Source organism: Schistocerca nitens, chromosome 8 (genome assembly GCF_023898315.1).
Source record: "Schistocerca nitens isolate TAMUIC-IGC-003100 chromosome 8, iqSchNite1.1, whole genome shotgun sequence".
NCBI classification, from domain to species: domain Eukaryota; kingdom Metazoa; phylum Arthropoda; class Insecta; order Orthoptera; family Acrididae; genus Schistocerca; species Schistocerca nitens.
Genome location: NC_064621.1, coordinates 58,129,272 through 58,146,558, shown reverse-complemented (window position 1 = coordinate 58,146,558; position 17,287 = coordinate 58,129,272). Strand labels below are relative to the sequence as shown.

Below are 17,287 nucleotides of genomic sequence, written 5' to 3'. Positions count from 1 at the left end.
TGGTTGGTCTGACACACCGGTGTCAATGTGTTCTTTTTTCCATTTCCAGGAGTGTATTTAGCTTAAATAATTATTTAATTTTTTCTTAGTTACCATATTACTTTTATACCCTTAAACTTATCTTTTGCAAGACAAAATCTCGCGCCTGTCAGTTTGATACTACATTTGTCCATTTCCTTTTCTTCATTTGGCTACGAAAATGAAGCCGGCCGAAGTGGCCGAGCGGTTCTAGGCTCTTCAGTCTGGAACCGCGCGACCGTTACGGTCGCAGGTTCGAATCCTGCCTCAGGCATGGATGTTTGTGATGTCCTTAGGTTAGTTAGGTTTACGTAGTTCTAACTTCTAGGGGACTAATGACCTCAGATGTTAGGTCCCATAGTGCTCAGAGCCATTTGAACCATTTTTTTACGAAAATAAAAGCCGATACCCATAGCTAAATTCTACCCCAAATCATAAATTAAGTTTTTGTTCATTAACCGATTACTTTCAAGCATTTAAACTTTTTTGGGGGAAACTAGTCGTTCGTGAGCTACCAGGTGATAAACTGAAATAGATACAACACTCAAAAGTGTCAATGTATTTCTTGAGAATGAAGCTGCAGTGGGAAACCTCTCGAACTTGACTAGGAAAACATAACACTGGTACTTGAAGGCAGTCTGTTACGAGCAACAATAGCCCTAACCGATAACCTGTAGTTGCGGACATCCGCCGGCGAAATTTTTGTCAATATGACACCTCGGCTGCTGAGACAAACTCACGGCAGGTGTCTGTCGCAGGTGTTCTGCTCGGAGATGCCGGTGTTCCTGCACGAGCACCGCAGCGGCATGTACCGCGTGGACGTCTACTTCCTGGCCAAGACGCTGGCCGAACTGCCCATCTTCTCGGCCATCCCGTGCCTCTTCACAGTCGTCTCCTACTACATGGTGGGCCTCAACCCGGCGCCGGAGCGTTTCTTCTGCTGCATGCTCATCGCCATCCTCGTCACCAATGTAGCAACCTCCTTCGGTGAGACACTTACCCAGTCATTACATACCCTAGCTTCCACTACGGGGTCATCAAAATTTCGGAGAATCATGTTGTGAAGCTATAACAATATGTATGGTTATTTCTATTTACTTTATAAAGAAACCTGGTCGCAAAAAAGTTATTTAAAGACCGTACACATGAGTCAATGGGAATGGTTGACATGACAAGCATTATTATAGTCTTGTGACCATTAATAAGGAAATCCACAAGGAACTCCCTGGCAGATTAAAACTGTGTGCCGGACCGAGACTCGAACTCGGGACATTTGCCTTTCGTGAGTTGGAGTCTAGGTCCGGCACACAGTTTTAATCTTCCAGGAAGTTTCATATCAGCGCAGACTCTGCTGCAGAGCGAAAATCTCATTCTGGAATCCACAAGACTTTTGGTCACCGCCTTCTCCACACTCACTAAATAAGTGTAACACATGGGTTTTAACTCACTTTCCAGCCTTCACCAGTTTTATATATATATATATATATATATATATATATAAAAAAAGAAATTATCAACGGAAAAATCTGTATTTACTTCGTTTAACATTCACTAAATACAAATTAGACCAGAAATTGAAAGTACCTCCTACAGAATCTGGGACATTAAATATAATTCCCCAGTTGTAAAAGTCAGGTACCCCCGAAAATGTGGCATCTAGAAAACATTCATCAAAATACAAAGTACAAAATCTACTAGCAGGATGAATTTTTCCAAAGCACATAATGTGTACAAAATTCAGTGGATTTAAAATTTCACCATTTTGTTTCTCCTAATAAATCTATTTCTATCACTATATAATATGAACAGATGAGCATTCACACATAAGTAAAACCTATAGAAGATATCTAAAAAAGAGATATAGATATACGCAAATAGAAATTTAACTCGGAAATCGGTCACAAAAGGACTAAAATGTTAATATGTGAATTAAAATTAGGTCTCAATTTTATATGTAGCTCTCAACTATTTCTGTCAATAAATGGAAAGATACAACCCCGCTCAGAATTTCAGTTACATTAGAATTATGGCATTACAGTCTTTAGATAAGGAACTGAAATGAGAATATTGTTATAAGATGAGAACATATGGGGATACTTAAAGCTATAGACATATGCTAGTGCTATACTGAAATACCAATAAATGGCAGTAGTCATGTGAAGAATTAATAAGTACCCTAATTTGATACATTAAATGTTGAATTATACATTGAAACCCGTTATCAACCAGTGTACATCCATTGCCCTTCCCCTTATTCGATGTTCTTCAAACTCATTCGTACAAAATGGAAACTATAATTCTCAATCCTTTTTCTTCACCTTGCAAGTCTTCTTTTATACTTATATTGTTGTTGTTGTGGTCTTCAGTCCAGAGACTGATTTGATGCAGCTCTCCATGCTACTCTATCCTGTACAAGGTTCTTCATCTCCCAGTACCTGCTGCAACCTACATCCTTCTGAATCTGTTTAGTGTATTCATCTCTCGGTCTCCCTCTACGATTTTTCCCCTCCACGCTGCCCTCCAATACTACATTGGTTGTCCCTTGATGCCTCAGAATATGTCCTACCAACCGATCCCTTCTTCTAGTCAAGTTCTCTTCTCTCCAATTCTATTCAATACCTCCTCATTAGTTATGTGATCTACCCATCTAATCTTCAGCATTCTTCTGTAGCACCACATTTCGAAAGCTTCTATTCTCTTCTTGTCTAAACTATTTATCGTCCACGTTTCACTTCCATACATGGCTACACTCCATACAAATACTTTCAGAAAGGACTTCCTGACACTTACATCCATACTCCATGTTAACAAATTTCTCTTCTTCAGAAATGCTTTCCTTGCCATTGCCAGTGTACATTTTATATCCTCTCTACTTCGAGCATCATCAGTTATTTTGCTTCCCAATAGCAAAACTCATTTACTACTTTAAGCGTATCATTTCCTAATCTAATTCCCGCAGCATCACCCGATTTAATTCGACTATATTCCATTATTCTTTCTTTGCTTTTGTTGACGTTCATTTTATCTCTCCCTTTCAAGACACTGTCCATTCCGTTCAGCTGCTCTTCCAGGTCCTTTGCAGTCTCTGACAGAATTACAATGTCATCGGTGAGCCTCAAAGTTTTTATTTCTTCTCCATGGATTTTAATGTCTACTCCGAACTTTTCTTTTTTTTCCTTTACTGCTTGCTCAATATACAGATTGAATAATATCGGGGAGAGGCTACGACCCTGTCTCACTCCCTTCCCAACCACTGCTTCCCTTCCGTGCCCCTCGACTCTTATAACTGCCATCTGGTTTCTGTACAAATTGTAAATAGCCTTTCGTTCCCTGTATTTTACCCCTGCCACCTTCATAATTTGAAAGAAAGTATTGCAGTCAACATTGTCAAAAGCTTTCTCTAAGTCTACAAATGCTAGAAACGTAGGTTTGCCTTTCCTTAATCTATGTGCTAAGATACGTCGTAGGGTCAGTATTGCCTCACGTGTTCCAACATTTCTACGGTATCCAAACTGATATTCCCCGAGGTCGGCTTCTATCAGTTTTTCCATTCGTCTGTAAAGAATTCGTGTTAGTATTTTGCAGCCATGGCTTATTAAACTGATAGTTCGGTAATTTTCACATTTTTCAACACCTGCTTTTTTTGGGATTGGAATTATTATGATCTTCTTGCAGTCTGAGGGTATTTCGCCTTTCTCATACATCTTGCTCACCAGATGGTAGAGTTTTGTTAGGCCTGGCTCTCTCAAGGCTTTCAGTAGTTCTAATGGAATGTTGTCTACCTTCGGGGCCTTGTTTCGACTTAGGTCTTTCAGTGCTTTGTCAAACTCTTCACGCAGTATCGTATCTCCTATTTCATCTTCATCTACATTCTCTTCCATTTCTATAATATTGTCCTCAAGTAAATCACCCTTGTATAGACCCTCTGCATACTACGTCCACCTTTCTACTTTCCCTTCTTTGCTTACAAGGGAACCTCCCCATCGCACCCCCCCCAGATTTAGTTATAAGTTGGCACAGTGGATAGGTCTTGAAAAACTGAACACAGATTAATCGAGAAAACAGGAAGAAGTTGTGTGAAACTATGAAAAAAATTAATAAAATATACAAACTGAGTAGTCCACGTGTAACATATGCAACATCAAGGAGCTTGTGAAGTCAGGAGCGCGGTGGTCTCGTGGTTAGCGTGAGTAGCTGCGAAAAGAAAGGTCCTTGGTTCAAATCTTCCCTCGACTGAAAATTTTACTATCTTTATTTTCGCAAAGTTATGATCTGTCTGTTCTTTCATTGACGTCTCTGTTCACTGTAATAAGTTTAGTGTCTGTGTTTTGCGACCGCACCGCAAAACCGTGCGATTAGTAGTTGAAAGGACGTGCCTCTTCAATGGGAACCGAAAACATTTGTTCGCAAGGTCATAGGTCAACCGATTCCTCCACAGAAAAACACGTCTGATATATTCTATACGACACTGGTGACGGCATGTGCGTCACATGACAGGAATATGTTGTCGACCCACCTAACTTGTACACTTGGCGAATGGGTAAAAAGATTCTTCTACCTTGCCCGATTTAGGTTTTCTTGTGGATGTGATAATCACTCCCTAAAAAGTGATGAAAACATAAGAGTTTGTCACATAAACTGAAAATAAAAAATTAAACTTTTCACTTGAGGCAAGACTTGAACCTAGGACCTAACGTTCCGTAGTTGCTCTCGCTAACCACGGGACCACGATGCTGCTTGTCTCCCATTGTCCTTGATGTTGCCTATCTTCGCATCGACTACTCAGTTTGTATATTTTACTAATTTTTTTCATAGTGCCACACAACTTCTTCCTGTTTTCTCGATTGATCTGTGTTCAGTTTTTCAAGGCCTATCCACTGCGCCAACTTATAACTAAATCTGAGGGGGGGTGCGATGGGGAGGTTCCCTTGTTAGAACTGGGTTTCCATCTGAGCTCTTGATATTCATAGAAGTGGATCTCTTTTCTCCAAAGTTCTCTTTAATTTTCCTGTAGACGGTATCTATCTTACCCCTAATGATATGTGCCTCTACATCCTTACATTTGTCCTCTAGCCATTCCTGCTTAGCCATTTTGCACTTCCTGTCGATCTCATTTTTGGGACGTTTGTATTCCTTTTTGCCTGCTTCATTTACTATATTTTTATATTTTCTCCTTTCATCAATGAAATTCAATTTCTCTTCTGTTATCCAAGGATTTCTATTAGCCCTCGTCTTTTTACCTACTTGTTCCTCTGCTACCGTCACTATTTCGTCTCTCAGCTACCCATTCTTCTTCTACTGTATTTCTTTCCCCCATTCTCGTCAATCGTTCCCTAATGCTCTCCCTGAAGCTCTCTACAACCCTTGGTTCTTTCAGTTTATCCAAATTCTATCCTCTCAAATTCCCACCTTTTTGCAGTTTCTTCAGTTTTAATCTACAGTTCAGAACCAATAGATTGTGGCCAGAGTCCACATCTGCTCCTGGAAATGTCTTAAAATTTAGAACCTGGTTCCTGAATCTCTGTCTTACCATTATACGTATAATCTATCTGATACCTTCTAGTATCTCCAGGCTTCTTCCATGTATACATCCTTCTTTCATGATTCTTGAACCAAGTGTTAGCTATGATTAAGTTATGCTCTGTGCAAAGTTCTACCAGGCGGTTGCCTCCTTCATTTCTTCCCCCCCAATCCATATTCATCTACTACGTTACCTTATCTCCCTTTTCCTACTATCGAATTCCAATCACGCATGACTATTAAATTTTCGCATCCCTTCACTATCTGAAAAATTTCTTTTATCTCACCATACATTTCATCAGTCTCTTCGTCATCTGCGAAGCTAGTTGGCATATAAACTTGTACTACTGTGGTAGGCGTGGGCTTCGTATCTATCTTGGTCACAATAATGCGTTCCCTATGCTGTTTGTAGTAGCTTACCTGCATTCCTATTTTCTTATTCATTATTAAACCTACTTCTGCATTGGCCCTATCTGATTTTGTATTTATAATCCTGTATTCACCTGACGAGAAGTCTTGTTCCTCCTGCCACCGAACTTCACTAATTCCCACTATATCTAACTTTAACCTGTCCATTTCCGTTTTTAAATTTTCTAACCTACCTGCCCGATTAAGGGATCTGACATTCCACGCTCCGATCCGTAGAACGACAGTTTTCTTTCTCCTGATAACAACGTCCTCCTGAGTAGTCCCCGCCAGGAGATCCGAATGGGGGACTATTTTACCTCCGGAATATTTTACCCAAGAGGACGCCACCATCATTTAACCATACAGTAAAGCTGCATGCCCTTGGAAAAAATTATGGCTGTAGTTTCCCCTTGCTTTCAGCCGTTCGCAGTACCAGCACAGCAAGGCTGTTTTGGTTCGTGTTACAAGGCCAGATCAGTCAATCATCCAGACTGTTGCCCCTGCAACTACTGCTGCCCCTCTTCAGGAACCACACGTTTGTCTGGCCTCTCAGCAGATACCCTTCCATTGTGGTTGCACCTACGGTACGGCCATCTGTATCGCTGACTCACGCAAGCCTCCCCACCAACGGGAAGGTCCATGGTTCATGGGGGGAATACTTATATTATGAAGTGGTAATTCTTTAAACTTTTATTTCGTCGTTGTTACAACCCCCCCATGAACCATGGACCTTGCCGTTGGTGGGGAAGCTTGCGTGCCTCAGCGATACAGATAGCCGTACCGTAGGTACAACCACAACGGAGGGGTATCTGTTGAGAGGCCAGACAAACGTGTGGTTCCTGAAGAGGGGCAGCAGCCTTTCCAGTAGTTGCAAGGGCAACAGTCTGGATGATTGACTGCTCTGGCCTTGTAACAATAACCAAAACGGCCTTGCTGTGCTGGTACTGCGAACGGCTGAAAGCAAGGGGAAACTACGGCCGTAATTTTTCCCGAGGGCATGCAGCTTTACTGTATGATTAAATGATGATGGCGTCCTCTTGGGTAAAATATTCCGGAGGTAAAATAGTCCCCCATTCGGATCTCCGGGCGGGGACTACTCAAGAGGATTCGTTATCAGGAGAAAGAAAACTGGCGTTCTACGGATCGGAGCGTGGAATGTCAGATCCCTTAATCGGGTAGGTAGGTTAGAAAATTTGAAAAGGGAAATGGATAGGTTAAAGTTAGATATAGTAGGAATTAGTGAAGTTCGGTGGCAGGAGGAACAAGACTTCTGGTCAGGTGAATACAGGGTTATAAACACAAAGTCAAATAGGGGTAATGCAGGAGTAGGTTTAATAATGAATAGTAAAATAGGAACGCGGGTAAGCTACTACAAACAGCTTAGTGAACGCATTATTGTGGCCAAGATAGATACGAAACCCACACCTACTACAGTAGTACAAGTTTATATGCCAACTAGCTCTGCAGATGAAGAAATTGAAGAAATGTATGATGAAATAAAAGAAATTATTCAGGTAGTGAAGGGAGACGAAAATTTAATAGTCATGGGTGACTGGAATTCGTCAGTAGGAAAAGGGAGAGAAGGAAACATAGTAGGTGAATATGGATATGGGGGAAGAAATGAAAGAGGATGCCGCCTTGTAGAATTTTGCACAGAGCATAACTTAATCATAGCTAACACTTGGTTCAAGAATCATAAAAGAAGGTTGTGGACCTGGAAGAATCCTGGAGATACTAAAAGGTATCAGATAGATTATATAATGGTAAGACATTTAGGAACCAGGTTTTAAATTGTAAGACATTTCCAGGGGCAGATGTGGACTCTGACCACAATCTATTGGTTATGACCTGTAGATTAAAACTGAAGAAACTGCAAAAAGGTGGGAATTTAAGGAGATGGGACCTGGATAAACTGAAAGAACCAAAGGTTGTACAGAGTTTCAGGGAGAGCATAAGGGAACAATTGACAGGAATGGGGGAAAGAAATACATTAGAAGAAGAATGGGTAGCTTTGAGGGATGAAGTAGTGAAGGCAGCAGAGGATCAAGTAGGTAAAAAGACGAGGGCTAGTAGAAATCCTTGGGTAACAGAAGAAGTATTGAATTTAATTGATGAAAGGAGAAAATATAAAAATGCAGTAAATGAAGCAGGCAAAAAGGAATACAAACGTCCCAAAAATGAGATCGACAGGAAGTGCAAAATGGCTAAGCAGGGATGGCTAGAGGACAAATGTAAGGATGTAGAGGCTTGTCTCACTAGGGGTAAGATAGATACTGCCTACAGGAAAATTAAAGAGACCTTTGGAGAGAAGGGAACCACTTGTATGAATATTAAGAGCTCAGATGGCAACCCAGTTCTAAGCAAAGAAGGGAAGGCAGAAAGGTGGAAGGAGTATATAGAGGGTCTATACAAGGGCGATGTACTTGAGGACAGTATTATGGAAATGGAAGAGGATGTAGATGAAGATGAAATGGGAGATACGATACTGCGTGAAGAGTTTGACAGAGCACTGAAAAACCTGAGTCGAAACAAGGCCCCCGGAGTAGACAACATTCCATTGGAACTACTGACGGCCTTGGGAGAGCCACTCCTGACAAAACTCTACCATCTGGTGAGCAAGATGTATGAAACAGGCGAAATACCCTCAGACTTCAAGAAGAATATAATAATTCCAATCCCAAAGAAAGCAGGTGTTGACAGATGTGAGAATTACCGAACAATCAGTTTAATAAGCCACAGCTGCAAAATACTAACACGAATTATTTACAGACGAATGGAAAAACTGGTAGAAGCAGACCTTGGGGAAGATCAGTTTGGATTCCGCAGAAATGTTGGAACACGCGAGGCAATACTGACCTTACGACTTATCTTAGAAGAAAGATTAAGGAAAGGCAAACCTACATTTCTAGCATTTGTAGACTTAGAGAAAGCTTTTGACAATGTTGACTGGAATACTCTCTTTCAAATTCTAAAGGTGGCAGGGGTAAAATACAGGGAGCGAAAGGCTATTTACAATTTGTACAGAAACCAGATGGCAGTTATAAGAGTCGAGGGACATGAAAGTGAAGCAGTGGTTGGGAAGGGAGTAAGACAGGGTTGTAGCCTCTCCCCGATGTTATTCAATCTGTATATTGAGCAAGCAGTAAAGGAAACAAAAGAAAAATTCGGAGTAGGTATTAAAATCCATGGAGAAGAAATAAAAACTTTGAGGTTCGCCGATGACATTGTAATTCTGTCAGAGACAGCAAAGGACTTGGAAGAGCAGTTGAACGGAATGGATGGTGTCTTGAAGGGAGGATATAAGATGAACATCAACAAAAGCAAAACGAGGATAATGGAATGTAGTCAAATTAAATCGGGTGATGCTGCGGGGATTAGATTAGGAAATGAGACACTTAAAGGAGTAAAGGAGTTTTGCTATTTAGGGAGTAAAATAACTGATGATGGTCGAAGTAGAGAGGATATAAAATGTAGACTGGCAATGGCATGGAAATCGTTTCTGAAGAAGAGAAATTTGTTAACATCGAGTATAGATTTAAGTGTCAGGAAGTCGTTTCTGAAAGTATTTGTATGGAGTGTAGCCATGTATGGAAGTGAAACATGGACGATAACCAGTTTGGACAAGAAGAGAATAGAAGCTTTCGAAACGTGGTGCTACAGAAGAATGCTGAAGATAAGGTGGGTAGATCACGTAACTAATGAGGAGGTACTGAATAGGATTGGGGAGAAGAGGAGTTTGTGGCACAACTTGACCAGAAGAAGGGATCGGTTGGTAGGACATGTTCTGAGGCATCAAGGGATCACCAATTTAGTATTGGAGGGCAGCGTGGAGGGTAAAAATCGGAGGGGGATACCAAGAGATGAATACACTAAGCAGATTCAGAAGGATGTAGGTTGCAGTAGGTACTGGGAGATGAAGAAGCTTGCACAGGATAGAGTAGCATGGAGAGCTGCATCAAACCAGTCTCAGGACTGAAGACCACAACAACAACAACAACATACAACGCTGTAGTCTGGCTGTAGACTTAGTTACATCATCTTTTTGAAACTTGTGGTAATATTTTGTCTTCAGTTGCCATTAATTCCATAACTTTCATAACATCAAAATCCTAAACATGGTTATTTATCTCCATTTAATACCAGCATAAGTTGAACGCAACATAAAAAGTTTATACAAAGATGATCTCTTGCCAATTTTCAACACCTTTTTTTATTTTAAAAGTAACTGCTTCACGAGCAAAACTCAGTGGAAATGTTATGAATTTAATATTTTGCAATTATTTTCTGAGCTTATTTTCCTTTTGTATATGTCAATATCCTCATGTTTTTCAAGATATTTTCTACAAACGTATTACCCAAAGCAACAAAATATCTTTTACAACACTTTGTTGCTAACTTTTGCAAATGTAATCTTATTATGTTTATGTGTTCTTATGAAGTATTATTCTACATATATACTTTAAGACTTTTTGTCCATTGTTCATTTATGTCTTCAGTACAGGTTGTACGTATACTTGAGTGTCTCGCTTTTGATTCTGGATGGTGGTAAAGATAATCTGAAACCTTCTCATTTCCACATCAAGTGTACGTTTCAATTGTCATTTACTATGAGAAAAAATTTATTTGGGCAAACCGGAGATTGTAAATTTATTGAATTCTGTAAAAAATTTTATAAAATGGGATATTTCATTCTGCTAGTAGGTTCGTTTGTTTATAGGAGGAATATTTTCCATATTTGTAGATCTGTGCTTTAATGAATATGTTCTAGTAGCATTATTTTTGGAGTACATATATTTCATAATATTTTGTTTGGTTATTCCTTTATTTCCGAAATTATAAACAGTTTTTAAAAGTGTGTTAGCTAAGAGAGGGAATTGCCTTTTTTGCCTTTCTTTCTACGGAGCGTTTATTAGTTTCCTTAGCTAATAAACGTTTAGGGTTTGAAGACCATAATTTGTATAAAATATGTTGGTAATCTTTTGTATTGGATAGTACTATGGACGCCGACACCAGGAAAAACAAAACTGTCATTTCGCATATCGGATTGTGGTATTTCAGAGTCCTTAATCGGATAGGTAAATTAGAGAATTTTAAAAGGGGAAAGAACAGGTTGTAGTTAGGTATAGCGGGAACTGGTGAAGTGTGATAACAGAAAGAATGGGACTTTCAGTCACTTTAGTGCAGGGTTAACAACATAAAAATAGAGGTAATGCAGGAGTAGGCCTAATAATGAATAAGGAAATAGAAATGCATGTAAGGTTTTATGAGCAGCATGGTGAACGTTTTATCACAGTCAAGATAGACACGAAGTGCACACCCACCTTGCTAGTGCAAGTTTTAGTGCCAAGCAGTCCGCAGGTGATGAAAAGACTGGAAGAATGGATGATGAATTATTCGGATAGTTTAGAGAGACGACCATCTAGCTGCAGTGGCTAACTGGAATTGGACAGAAGGAAAAAGGAGAGAAGGAAAGTAGTAGGAGAACATGAACTCCTGAAAGGGAATGGAAGAGGAAGCCATCTGGTAGAATTTTGCGTAATTTTATGATCAATAAGACTTGGTTTAAGAATCATGATACAATACTGTAGCCGGCCGCGGTGGCCGTGCGGTTCTAGGCGCTTCAGTCCGGAACCGCGAGACTGCTAAGGTCGCAGGTTCGAATCCTGCCTCGGGCATGGATGTGTGTGATGTCCTTAGGTTAGTTAGGTTTAATTAGTTCTAAGTTCTAGGCGACTGATGACCTCAGAAGTTAAGTCGCATAGTGCTCAGAGCCTTTGAACAATACTGTATGCCTGGAAGAGACCTGTGAAAAGTTTTATGTTGACTACATGGCAAAATGAGATTTAGAAACCAGATTTTCAACTGAAGCACATTTATAGGATTAGATGTGGACTATTGTAATATTTATTGGTGTATGAACTGCACATTCAAAGTGAAGAAACAGTAAAAAGGAACCTAAGGAAGAGAGATAAACTCAGAACCAGAGGTTGTTGAGAGTTTCAGAGGGACATCACGCAACGTTGTTCTGAAACAGAAGAAAGGAGTGCAGTAGAAGACCAAAGTGTAGCTTATAGAGATAAAATAGTGAGGGCAGCACAGTATCATATAGGTGAAAAAACAAGGCCCAGAAGAAATCCTTTGATATCACAGGAGATACTGAATTTAATTGAAGGCAGGAGGAAGTATAAATATACACTAATTGAAACAGGCGAAATGGAATGCTGACATCTAAAAAATGACTTGGACAGAAAATGCAAAATGGCTAAACAGGAATGGCTAGAGGACAAATAAAAACCGTAGAAACATGTATGAGTAGCAGAAAGATACATGCTGCATAAAGGAAAGTTAAAGTGACCTTTGGAGAAAAGAGAAGCAGCTGCATCAATATCGGGAGTCCAGATTGCAATCCAGTTCAGAGTAAAGAACGGAAAACTGAAAGGTGGAAGGAATACCGGAGGTTCTCTTACAGAGAAAAATATTGTAGAAAGAGGTAAAAGGTGAAGATGTGATGGAAGACAGTATATTGCGAGAAGAATTTGGCAGAGCACTGAAAAAGTTTAGACGAAACAAGGCTCCTGGAGTGGACGACATTCCCTCATAATTACTGTGATCCTTGAGAGAGATATTCATTACAAAACATTACAAAACTATTACACCTCATGTGCAAAATATATGAGACAGATGAAAACCCACAGAGTTCAAGAGAAATTTAATTATTGAACCTCAAAAGAAGGCAGATGCAGACAAGTATGAATCGTACCGGACTATGCGTTTAATAGGTCACGATCTCAAAATTTTGACACGAATTCTATATATAGGAGAATGGAAAAACTGATAGAAACCAACCTGGAGGAAGATCCTACAGAAATGTAGGAACACGCAAGGCAATACTACTGACCCTATCAATTATCTTCGCGTAGTCGGGCCTGTTGGTCTAGCGGTAAAGTGCTTGCATGAAAATCGAGAGGTCGCAAGATCGAAACCTGGTTGAACAACGAAAATTTGAGTCTGCCTTTAATCCAACCTTCACCTCTCACCGACGAGAGAAGTTGCCACTAACTACATGTGGATCGGATTCCACTTTTAAATGCCGGCCGGAGTGGCCGTGCGGTTCTAGGCGCTACAGTCTGTAGCCCAGCGACCGCTACGGTCGCAGGTTCGAATCCTGCCTCGGGCATGGATGTGTGTGATGTCCTTAGGTTAGTTAGGTTTAATTAGCTAAGTTCTAGGCGACTGATGACCTCAGAAGTCAAGTCCGCATAGTGCTCAGAGCCATTTTTCCACTTTTAAATGTATGTTCCCTTGTCTTGGTTAAGTAACTTACGTATATTAGAGACACGCAAACGCCAAAGTGGCGACCAATTGAAGGACTTCCAACAGGCCGTTGAGCTACATGCAATTATATGAAGAAAGAAAAACCTGCATATGTAGATTTAGAGAATGGTTTTGACGGTGTTGTCTGAACTACACCTTTTTAAATTTTGAAGGAATTCGTGCAGAAACCAGACTGCAGTAGTAATAAATGAAGGATGTGAAGAGGAAGTAGTAACTGAGAAAGGAATGAGACAGGTTTGTAGCCAATCTCTGATGTTATTAAATCTGTACGATGAACAAGCAGTAAAGAAAATGAAGAAAAAATTTGTAAAGGTCGGCAACGGCCTTGCCGCAGTGCATACACCGGTTCCCGTGAGATCACCGAAGTTAAGCGCTGTCGGGCGTGGTCGGCACTCGGATGGGTGACCATCCAGGCCGCCATGCACTGTTGCCATTTTTCGGGGTGCACTCAGCCTCGTGATGCCAATTGAGGAGCTACTCGACCGATTAGTAGTGGCTTCGGTCAAGAATACCATCATAACGACCAGGAGAGCAGTGTGCTGACCCCACGCCCCTTCTGTCCGCCTATCCGCATCTTCCACTGAGGATGACACGGCGGTCGGATGGTCCCGGTAGGCCACTCGTGGCCTGAACACGGAGTGAGTGAATTAAAGGTCAGGGAGAAAAAATTAAAGAACTTTGAGGTTCGCTGCTAATAACGCTATAATTCTGTCAGAGACGGCAACTGACTTAGAACCTATATGGAATGGAAGGCATAGTGTCTTGAAGAGAGTTTCTAAGGCGAACACAAACAAAAGTAAGCGAAGATCAAATGGGTCAAATGGCTCTGAGCACTATGGGGCTGAGGTTATCAGTACCCTAGAACTTAGAACTAATTAAACCTAACTAAGGACATCGCACACATACAAGCCCGAGGCAGGATTCGAACCTGCGACCGTAGCGGTCGCGCGGTTCCAGACTGAAGCGGCTAGAACCGCTCGGCCACACCGGCCGGCTAAGAGAAGAGAATAGAAAATAAGACACTGAGGGCAGTAGGTGAGTTTTGCTATCTTGGCTACGAATAAAGTGATGATGGTCGGAGTAGAGAGGATATAAGTGTAGGCTGGCTATAGTAAGAGAAGCATTTCTGAAACTGAGGAACTTCTTAACATGAAATATAAATCTAAGTGCTACGAATATCTTAGGGTATTTGTCTGGATTGTAGCTTTGTATTGAAGTGAAACGTGTACTACAAACAGATCAGATGAAAAGAGAGAAGTAGCTTTTGAAATGTGGCGCTAAAGAAGAAAGTTGAGGATTAGTTGAGTGTGGGTAGAAAGCAAACTGGGGATAAAAGAAATTGGTGGAACGAGGTGGCTAAGAAAACGGGATGGTTAATAGGAGACGTACTGAGAAATTGTCTAATTGGTAATGGTGGGAAGAGCGGGGATGGATGGTGTGTTAACAATCGTAAAAGGAAACCAAAGCACGGGTGTGATAACCAGATAGGAAAGTAGCTTGCAGTATTTATTCAGTGATGAAAAGGCTTGCACAAGAGAAGATTAGCGTGGGGAGCTGCATCTAAACCACTCTTCGGACTGAAGACCAGAACATAAACAACAGTGCTATGTGACGACAAATGCCCTTTTGTTTATTGAATGGGACTAAGAATTTTTGTCCTTGTCCATATTTTATAATTCTTATATTAGAAATTGGTTTGAGGTGAAAAGTAAATCTTAGTCCCCATATTATATCTACTCAAATATGCAGCTATTGCTTGGTGTTAAATGTGAGGAAGGTGGATGAAATAGTATAGTTACGTTGCGGGCTGATATGTCATCTTGAAACTGTGCAGTGTATGGAATTCACCCTGCTTCTGGGGGCCAAAGTGGAACAGTGGCAAGACACAGGATTGGTATACCGGAGAACTGCTGACCAGTCATCGAGATTTAGGGTTCCGGGTTTTCCCTAAATCGTTGAAGGTGAAAATCATAACGGTTCCTTTAAAAGAGAATGACCGATTTCTTTCCCCATCCATCCTCATTCCGAGCAAGTAATCTGCTTCAAATGATCTTGTCGTCGACAGTACGTTAAACCCTAACCTTCCTTCCTTCTTGCAGCCTGCGAAACACTGCTGCCTGTTGGGTTGCCGCACTCTGCGATTGTAGGCGTAATTTTCGCTCTACGCTGTCAGCGATGTACGGATTCAGCAGTTTACACAAGTGATAACCTCTACGTCCCTATAGAACTGCGAGTGAAGCTCTTGAGTCGAAACGGATGAAGTGAGAAAGTGCTTATTTGAATTTCTGTTAATAGTTAGGAATTATGAGCGTAGGTGTTAAAGTACGAGGAGCGTACTGTAAGAAATGCAGCACTATTTTTTTCTCTCTGCCAGTTTCAGTTGAAAAAATGCGAAATTCGACGTGAAACATTTTGAAATATTCCTGCTTCAGCTCCTCTAGTTTCATGAAGTTCTGGTTCGTGACGCCGCTGTACGTAGCTTTGAAAACGGTGTCTGTAACGGAGGTGTGTCCCAAGCAGAGGGCTGTCATTGGGGTTGTTTTTGGCGGAAAACGAGAGCATTGCAGATGTGCAGAGGCGCTTGCGGAGATTTCTAAGGAGATTTGACAGTGAACCAAAGGACGGTGAGTCGATGGGAGAGGCGTCTGTCATCACCGCAACAACAAGGTCGCGCAAACCTGTCCGAACTCCCGGGCGCCGGCCGACCGCACATTGCTGTGACCCCCGTAATATTGGAATGTGCGGACACCCTCCTTCGTGGTGATCGGCGAAAAGCTATCCGCAAAAGAGCGGCGAGTAGTTGGGTTATGATGATGATGATGTTTCGTTTGTGGGGCGCTCAACTGCGCAGTCGTCAACGCCCGTCCATAATCCGAATGTGTACACAGCCCAGTCCAGCCACTTTCTTGAAGTATTTGGGTGATGCGTCTCTCATCGTCGCGAGAAGGCCACGCGAACCTGTCCGAAATCCTGCGTGCCGTCCGTCTGCGCACAGCTGTGACTCCAACAACGTTGGAAAGTACGGGCACTCTGAGGTGATCGACGGATCACAATTAAAGACCTTTAAAGACCTCACTGCTCAACTGGACGTCTGTCTTGGTAGAGCTGACATTTCCTTGAACTGCTCTTCCTCATCCACGTTACAGCCCAAATCTCGCGCCGGCCGGTGTGGCCCAGTGGTTCTAGGCGCTTCAGTTTGGAACCGCGCGACCGCTACGGCCGCAGGTTCGAATCCTGTCTCGGGCATGGTTGTGTGTGATGTCCTTAAGTTAGTTAGTTTTAAGTAGTTCTAAGCTCTAGGGGACTGATGACCTCAGATGTTAAGTCCCATAGTGCTCAGAGCCATGTGAACCCAAATCTCGCATCTTCAGACTTCCATCTGTTTGAGCAAATGGAGGATGCACTCAGTCAGAAGCCGTACGTGGATGAAGTTATTGATTCAGCAAAACAATTGACTCTGACGCAGACGAGTAGGGTGCTACCACGCGGGCTACAGGCGCTCCCAATAACGTACCGTAAGACCGTCACACTGAACGGAAATTATATCGAAATACAGGGTTTTGTAACCAAGAGTGAGAAATAATACGCTCTATTGGCATCCTGAAGAAAGCCATCCTGCTAACAGAAAAAAAATGTGTTTTATTGCATGTTGGAAGTCTCTGGTAATACGCTAAGGCTCTTTTATGTCACGTATGAACTTAAGTGCCAATAATCAGTCGGAATACAAACAATGGGCCACATCGTGAACGGTTATGTGATACCCAGTTACGGACATTACCGACGAAGCTATGACATTTTCTTTATGCGTTTCGATACTTCATTCCCAACTCAAGAAATACTTGTATGTGACGATCGAGTAACTTTTACAACCAGTACAATAACATTTTACTTCCGATGATAATAGCAAAGTGGACGAACCATGCTCTGTCGACGACAATGTACGGTAGACTCGCAATATGCGATTGCACATCTTTAAATTGTGAACAGCGTTTTTTGTTTTCGGGAT

General features: G+C 41.5%; 1 protein-coding gene and 1 pseudogene across 1 annotated transcript in view; both read left to right on the top strand.

Annotated features, from left to right (window-relative positions):
• Positions 1–17,287, top strand: part of LOC126199039 (protein white-like) — a 311,297-nt gene that overhangs the window by 219,632 nt on the left and 74,378 nt on the right. The window contains exon 10 of the mRNA XM_049935743.1: positions 777–1,005. Within this exon, the coding sequence (XP_049791700.1) occupies positions 777–1,005 (229 nt within the window). The remainder of the gene's footprint in view (positions 1–776; positions 1,006–17,287) is intronic.
• On the top strand, positions 13,597–13,714 carry LOC126199907 (5S ribosomal RNA; annotated as a pseudogene).